Source organism: Hypomesus transpacificus, chromosome 18 (assembly GCF_021917145.1).
Source record: "Hypomesus transpacificus isolate Combined female chromosome 18, fHypTra1, whole genome shotgun sequence".
Classification (NCBI taxonomy): Eukaryota; Metazoa; Chordata; class Actinopteri; order Osmeriformes; family Osmeridae; genus Hypomesus; species Hypomesus transpacificus.
Window position 1 is genome coordinate 9,658,849 of NC_061077.1, and position 8,317 is coordinate 9,667,165.

General features: G+C 39.4%; 1 protein-coding gene across 2 annotated transcripts; it reads left to right on the forward strand.

The window, feature by feature from the left end:
- Positions 1 to 73: 73 nt before the first annotated feature.
- Positions 74 to 7,516, forward strand: si:ch73-236j9.2 (solute carrier family 35 member E2A). Of its 2 annotated transcripts, none has more exons than XM_047039259.1 (10): positions 74 to 477; positions 1,056 to 1,140; positions 2,480 to 2,816; positions 3,221 to 3,356; positions 3,677 to 3,804; positions 3,971 to 4,091; positions 4,322 to 4,375; positions 4,501 to 4,573; positions 4,825 to 4,970; positions 5,099 to 7,516. In XM_047039259.1, the coding sequence occupies exons 3-10, from the start codon at positions 2,540 to 2,542 to the stop codon at positions 5,322 to 5,324; spliced, it is 1,161 nt and encodes a 386-aa protein (XP_046895215.1). In that variant the 5' UTR covers positions 74 to 477; positions 1,056 to 1,140; positions 2,480 to 2,539; the 3' UTR covers positions 5,325 to 7,516. The 2 variants fall into 2 exon arrangements, with proteins under 2 accessions (XP_046895215.1, XP_046895216.1); XM_047039260.1 differs by having other exon boundaries at positions 1,056 to 1,137; positions 2,477 to 2,816.
- Positions 7,517 to 8,317: the final 801 nt, after the last annotated feature.

The window sequence follows — 8,317 nt, forward strand, 5'->3', positions numbered from 1 at the left end:
ACCTCTAAACGTTACGACTCTTGAACACAACATGTTTGAAAACGCTGCATTGAAGCAGGAAGTATAGTAGAACATTTTTCAATTAACAACACACTTTAAGATAAGAATATTTGGAAATAACATTCCCAATAACATTTTGCATTTATGCCCAAAAAAAGCATAAAAAACTAAACAGAATTTTCAAGATCACTTCTCCCAAAATACAAACTAGCTAATGTCTTTGTCCGTGAGAGGGCATGCCACTGTATTTTGTTTCCTTACTGGGCTGCGTTACAATTCGCATAACAGTGCTAGAAAGCTAGCTGGGTTAGGTTACCACATCCACCCATGTTCACTAAAACAAGTGAAACACTCTTAGTACGGACCAGTTCGGTTTTTATTAATTTGTGTTAGATGATTTCAAATCTAGTTCGGGTTGAGTTTATCTCCATAACTCGGTGGAAACTAGTGGATATTCAACCTAACGCTGACTATAAGGTAAATAATGTGATTAAATCAGTTAGCGAGATAATTTAACTGTCATTGTAATTATCCCGCACCATGATTAACATTTAGCTATAAAATGTGTTATGTAGCTAACACTAGCTTTCTATAATAAGAAGCAAGCTTGCTTTTCATTTCCTGGCTACGGGTTTGGTCGCTTGCACCTTACAGCAATATCAAAATTAGCTCATAACTATTGTTGGGAAATTATGCGAAACTGTAGCGATGCAAGATAGTCGTCGATGAGAGACAGAGATTTGATAGATATATTGATACTATATTGTCCTTTTTCAATGAACTTTGTTGCCACAGTCTGTACATAGCACATGAATAGCACCTTCCCAGATGGTAGTTACCGGGGTGTTGTGTTAAATTATGTTCGGGCAGAGGGGAGAATACGACAATGCCCGTTCCCAGTTCAGGGATCTGCGACCTGATGGAAGCAATGTGAAGAATGGTTTGAAGGGTCATGTGCAATGGAACGGGCTCGGCGTGTAATCGCTTTGCTGTAGAGCTCTGAGAGGTTGGGGGTCGGGACAACCTGGAAACCCTGATTTTGTGTGTTTTTACAGGTGAGGGAGTGCTCAAGTGGTCATGCTGAACACATGTGGACTGACACACAAACTATTGGTGGTGGACTGACATGAAATCATCCCCCTGAACAGTGGCGTAACTATAGGGAGTGCAAGGAGTGCAGCTGCACTAGGGCCCGTGGCGAAAGGGGGCCCGTCCTCGATCTCACCGTAAAAGTGAGACAACCTGACCGGGCAACTTCAGGCAATCTGACCGGGCCCCTTGCACCGCTGTGATACCACAAATTGAGGTTCACATATGATCCAGTCTTATCAATTCGCAAACATTTCTCAATTATGGTGTCAGTTATTCAGAATTATGAGCTATCACCTGCCCAATAAACATTTAAAAACAGTCAGTGTTAACAACAGCAAATAATTAATTTTTCCTCATTTGCCTTTTGCTGAATTAAACAAATGTCGTTTTTATTAAGTAATATTGCCCTCGAAAAATAGCAAGGATGTCTGGGTAATATTGTTGTCAAAGATTCCCGCCCACCCACACACGATTGTTCCCATCCAGTTGTTGGAATACCACAGACAGTTGTTGTTGGGATACTACAGTTGTGTTGCATTAGCGTTTTTAAGCGAATTAGGCTACCCCATGCCATGCCCTTTAACATAAAAGTGGCTCCAGAAAGCGGCAGGAACGAAAAGAGCAAGATGTAAGGGTGGCAAAGCTGTCAAAACTATCCTCATTTGGATTGTGGCGAAGCGTGTTGAAGAGGACGCTACGTCTGACCCCCAGCCCGGCAACAGCAATGAGTGTGAAACTCAGCCACCAGGGTAGGCTAATAATTACATAACGTTTACTGTCTGGTGTATGCAGTTGACATGGCTATTAAACGTCATAAAAATGCACATATAGGCCTAGGCTACCAGGCAGCGGCCAGGTTAGATATAGTAAACTATGTTCAGGATGTAGTCGGAAAATAGCAAAAGCTAGATAGACTAAATGTAAACTAGCATATCTAACGAACATAAAATCAAATATTCACCATCGAAGTGACAGTTTGTTTTTTAATAGTACCCAGATAGCACACATGACAGATCGAAACGTCATTCATAACGTCGGATAAGCGTTGGTAAATGATCAGATTTTCTTCTCATCTCTGTGCTCTATTTCAAACGTCGCAGATATGTCGGCTCATGACTGACTGTTCCATTATGCTCATTCCGTGTTGTAGCAAGCATAATCTAGAGCCAGAGACTCGCGAGTCAGAGCCGTTCACTTTTGAAAACAGTCATCTATCTTCACATAGAAGGAGCAGTCGTTACCCTTAATTGTACATCATGAGTAGCCTAAATTTCCTTGCGCATCGCTAAACTGAAAACTCAATAATTTCGCCTGACGATAGGTCGGTAAGGGGCCCGTTGGTGAGATCTGCACTCGGGCCCGCCAAGTCCTTGTTACGCCGCTGCCCCTGAACCCTCTGGGTTTTTACTTGCTGGGTACCTGTGGTCCTGAGTTACGGTGCACTACAATGGCCATCGAACGACCCATGAGGCATTCTTTTTGGCGTTTCCTCACCCCGTTCAGAAATAGTCAGGAGCGTGTGGTGTTGGCACGCAGTGAGAGTATGTCAGGAGAGCGTGTACTGAAGATCACTATCACAGAGACCACAGTGATCGAGGCAGACTCTGGAGTCTGGAACTCACGGTCCCTGGTCTATCTGGGCCTCTGGTACTTCTTCAGCTTTTGCACACTTTTCCTCAACAAGTACATCCTGTCGCTGCTGGAAGGGGAACCCAGCATGTTGGGTAAGAACAACAACATACATTGACTGAAAAATTGAATTATTGGAGGAAAAGAGGTATTCTTCTGTCCATTTTCACTACTTATCAGAATAAGCAGAGAATAAACTCAATGCAGAAGGTGCTTGGATATTCCCCTCCAGTACATTGTAATGTGGAAAACGTTTAAGTAATTAAAGACCTGATCTTCCATGTTCAGGAATAAAACCATGACTGCTTTAGAAATATCTTCATTTGAAATGTGGGTAGGTATGCAAGCCACATGGGACACACTCCCCCATTCTTATAAATAGGAAAGCTGGAATTTAAATGCTTATTTTATGCACATTGTCAGCAGTGTGTTGTATTAAAACATAGGTTGTAAATGTTTACAATGCAAGTAAATATTTTCATTGTATGAATATTTGCAGGTGCAGTTCAAATGCTGTCCACAACTGTCATAGGCTGCTTCAAGATGTTTGTGCCTTGCTGCTTGTACAAGCACAAGTCCAGGGCAGAGTTCCCACCAAACTTCTTCATGATCATGTTGTTTGTAGGGCTCATGAGGTGGGTCTCTAAGCACACAATAATATAGACTGTAACTGACAGCTGTCAGTCAGTTGTGGTGTTACTGTAAAATTGTCAGGTGTGGTTTCAATGCAATATGATCATGATTGTTCACAGACAGAAAAGCCATGGTCATCAACTTTTGTAACTGTGGCAGTAAAAGGGGTTATGTCAGTAGGAAATAAGGACAGTCTCCGCTCACTGATTAAACTAGTTTTCACACAATCACAGAAATTGACAACCAGCCCTTGTGTACCTTTTGTTGTGTCAAGGCGTGGAAAGGGCGAGGTCAAATGCTCCCTATCTTTCCTGTTTCACAGGTTTACTACTGTGGTGTTGGGACTGGTGAGTCTTAAAAATGTGGCAGTGTCCTTTGCAGAAACAGTGAAGAGCTCTGCCCCCATCTTCACTGTGATTATGTCACGACTCATCCTAGGGGAATACACAGGTACAACTCACAGAAGATCCTGACTTACATTTTCATACTGCTGAGTATGTGTAGTAGTGGACAACCTACCTAGAATATGTTAAAATATATAACCACATGTTGAGCTGTTGCTCAGGCAGTTTTGATTGACTCAAAGATAACTCACTTTGTTTGTGGACTTTTTTAGGGCTGTGGGTGAACCTATCTCTCTTCCCTGTCATGGCTGGCCTGGCCCTCTGCACAGCAACAGAGATGAGCTTTAACATGCTGGGCTTCTCTGCAGCCCTCTCCACCAACATCATGGACTGGTACTGTCTACTGTTACCCTAATACTATGCCATTCCATCAAAAACTTGCACACATTTGCCATGTAATCACTTTCTCTATCTGTGCCTTCCTTTATTTCTGTCGCACATGGTCAAGTGCTCGCACACACAAACACCCCCAAAATAACCTATTTTATATTGAATTCCATCATGTGACATAAGTACGATGACAAATCCACTTGCCACCCCAGCCTATTTGTTATTTGTTTCAGTTTACAGAATGTATTCTCAAAAAAACTACTGAGTGGGGACACATATAAATTCAGGTATGTGGTTTTGTTTACTTATTTTATTTACTTAGATTTTGGAATTGCTGATTAGCGTGTATATTTAGTGCAAATTATTTGTCGTTGCATCAGTACTACATGCTTTGTGTTTGTCTCATGCTTAGTCCTCCAGAACTGCAATTCTACACCAGCGCAGCTGCAGTGATAATGCTCATACCTGCTTGGGTTTTTCTCCTGGTATGTCAAATAACCTGCACTTTTATTTTAAGTTTATATTGTGCATGCTGCCTTGCTAACTCTCTGCTGTGTGGAATTAATTTAATTTCCCACTAAATCCCCACCTATTTGTGTGTACCAAAAATGCTAGTGTTGGTTCTGTGGTTAGTGTTCTTGTCAAAAATACAATAAATGTAATCACTTTCAACATTCACTAAAGAATTTCACCTGGGTGTCAGATTTGACATGTGCTTCTTCTTATGTACTCACAGGACATTCCAGTGATTGGGAAGAGTGGGAAGAGTTTCAGCTTCAGTCAGGATGTTATTCTGCTGTTGCTGTTGGATGGGGCCCTTTTCCATTTCCAAAGTGTAACTGCCTATGCACTAATGGGACGCATCTCCCCTGTCACTTTCAGGTAGGAGACAGAGTTGGCTGCCTTCACTTTGAGAAACGAAACAGCTAAATGTCAAATGTCAAGCATTACTGTTATGATTTACATTTTGCTCTATTAACCAAGTCACTGTCTGTTTCTATACCTCACAGTGTTGCAAGCACAGTCAAACACGCCATGTCCATCTGGCTAAGTATCATCGTTTTCAGTAACCACATCACTGTGCTTAGTGCCTTCGGCACAGTCTTGGTGTTCTTTGGAGTACTGCTTTACAATAAGGCCAAGCAGATCCAGAGGGAAACCTTGTATTCTCTAGCTTCTGAGCACGCCCAGAAGCCTCTGCTGCAAGACCATGACATGAAAGCTTCCCAGTCCTAGACTGCTCCAGGCTGAAAGGGGGGGAAAACTGACTAACAAGATTGAGAGAAGGGAAGTCTATGCATCTCTTTCAACTTGGGAACTTATTAACCTTGATGATTTTGTCAAAACAAGTGAATTGCATAACATTTGAAAGAGGAAGATGGAACTAGTTGTCAAATGGGTTTCACTGACTAGAAACATCCTTTTGAGTTCCTGGTTCTGGATATTGACCACCATTCCGTATGTTCATGCTTTGGTTCCAATGCAACTTGCCTTTGATTGTTTTTATAGGTCTACGTTTGATAAAGGTTTGTTCTACCATACAAACCTGTGGAACTTGTTTTAATGGATGCTAAAAACTCAGGATTTCTCATTTGATTTTGTGTTTTATAGAACAGTGCCAGTCAGTTTTTTCCTCACTTGCCTTTATACATGTATGTCTTAAGATGTTTGGGTATGGGCACAACACAACAAAAATGTTAATCCTGAGAATGTGAAAAGAAATCCATCACCCAACTTGTTTATTGCATCTATTCACCAAAAAGCTATAAATTCAAAGGAAATATTCACACATATTTGGCACCATATAATTTTAAAAGTTGTGCTCTGCCTTCAAGATATGGTACAGAGCTGTCTCTTAACTGTTAGCCTTAGCTAGCTTATCTTTGACACAGATGTTTTACAGCAGCTTGCGACATAGGTGAATGACCTACTTTCCAATAGGAAAGTAAATATTCTCAGTAACTTTTTTTTTCCTCACAATTTTGCATCCATTAGACCACAAAGCATTTAATTTTGGTGAATTTGATGGACCAAAATCTGTTCCCCTATGAGGCACAAATGGTCCCATACACCTTTTTAGTTCATAGCAGAGAATTAACCAATTATCTATTGGTCTTTTTACATTCCTTTAAATGTCCTATTTACATTCCTTTAAATGTGTCATTGTTTCTGTATTTAAATTTTTTGTGTATTTTGATTACTCTGATGGTGATAATGTTCTCAACCATGTTCATGTCTTGTGCGTTAAAAATGTTTACTTTCCAATCTGATTCTTTTGTTGCATCTCCAAAGATGCTTGGCTTTGTCAATACATTAACACAGTACCATATTGTTAAATATTTGAAATAACAAATTGCTATTATAGGTGATGAATAACTAATAAACCACTAAACTGAACCAATACTATCTGTTGCTCAGGTCATGGTCAATCTCTTTTATTACAACTGTAATTATTTATTTTCAATCATTCATCTATGGCTGAAATGAATTCTGGGTTATTTTGTTTATGGCTTGAAATGAAAAAGTTGGATGGTATTAAACAGAACAGACCCCTCTTTGTGAGAGGAAATTGTCATATAAATGTGCAAATTTCCTTGTTTAAATTGTACTTGAATGTATGGTGTATTTCCCAAAATGTGGTTCAAAAACTATGTTGATGTTATAATATCACTGAACTCATGTTTGTACATGACTACTATTTTGGAGTTCTTTACTGTATGTGATGAAGACAAGACTTTAAATCTTGCTAATTAGATTTTTTTCTCTCTCTTTGTTCTATTTTATTTGCACATAACTCGTACTTTCAAGAGCTGTTCTTGTACAGTTTGGGGTTGTTCAGTTTGTTCTTGCCAAAATGTGCTTTCCACTGATGGATTGGTGTTGATGAGAATACTGTGAACGTTTTAGACTATGTTAATCAAAAGAAAGTTTCATAATTCTTAAATCGGATTTCGAGGAAACTAATCATTCCTCTGAATATTAAGCTGGGGTTGCTGATAATGGAACAGTAGTTGAACCTCAAATCAATTTGAAAGGGATAAACAAGAAAAAAGTCAACATTCCCAGTTGACCATTTAGCCATCCACTTAAACCTCGTGTTGAGTTAAATATTGAGAGCATTTTGCACAAGTATTGCTCGTGACAAGAGATTCTTTATACATTGGGCAGATTGCATTGTGTATGAACTAGGTTTATACTGACTATGCACCCCCTTTTTATACTGTATTAATAATACTGTAGTAATAATGGTCATCTATTATAAAAGTCTATGGAAAGACAGTAAGTGTGCATTTAGGTGGATCTACTGTAATTTCACTATGTGTAAAAGTCAGGAACTATATTTTGCAGAATTGTGAATTGAATCTGTGTGATGGTGACTATGAACAAAATAGATAGATTTTAAATAAAATATTTTTTTCTTCAGTGGATAACAATGACTTGAGTGTAGTCAAGTTTAAACTTCAGTTCAGCACTATCCCATGTGTGGGCGCAATCATAATCTTGTTGATCAGAAATGGTGGCTATCTATCTTTAGTTACTGTAGTTGGCTGACATGGTTTCAATGATTACACAGTCTCAAAGCAATTTGGAATGAGATGTGTGCCTTCTCATGCTCTCAGATCTAAATTGTGACTTGTTGTAAATAGCAGTAGCACCCTTATCTCATAGAACAAGGTTCGTCCTTGGACTATTTTTGTAAAGCTTTGACGTACTGGAACCATACTGGAACACTTGTCTATAGAGTAGACAGAATGGGGAGAACTGTCACTCGGGAAACTTCCGGGTTCTGAACTGGTTGCAGTTCCACTTTGGTTCCATATGAGGGCGATCAACAGCTCAAATCCACTTTACTCAGGATATAATATTTTGTCTAGTAATTTGAATGTTGCATTTGAATGTTGCATTCGAAAAGGGAGGCAAAGACAATACACACTGCTGGGTGTTTGATTTTTTAAGTGTTTTTCTTTGTTCTAAAAAGCCTTTTAAAATGTCAACTATGTCATACAATTAGCATTCATTAGCAGAATGCTAATATGTTATGGGGAACAACGACTCACCCTGTAATAAATCGATAGGACATAAGTACTCGTTCATTCAACTTTCGACCTATAATCCATGTCAAACTTCCAAAAACTACAGTCAAATCTGAGATTTCTCAACGACAATATCAGACGAATTTTCAAAGGCCTTTTAGAACAGAAAGGCGACTTTAAAAAAATCTGCGCAGT

Excerpts from the sequence above, each read along its gene's own strand:
- si:ch73-236j9.2 (XM_047039259.1), top strand. The coding sequence starts at position 2,540 with ATGGCCATCGAACGACCCATGAGGCATTCTTTTTGGCGTTTCCTCACC. Across the intron at positions 4,574-4,824 it reads CTGCTTGGGTTTTTCTCCTG|GACATTCCAGTGATTGGGAA; the intron begins GTATGTCAAATA and ends ATGTACTCACAG. Across the intron at positions 4,971-5,098 it reads ATCTCCCCTGTCACTTTCAG|TGTTGCAAGCACAGTCAAAC; the intron begins GTAGGAGACAGA and ends TATACCTCACAG.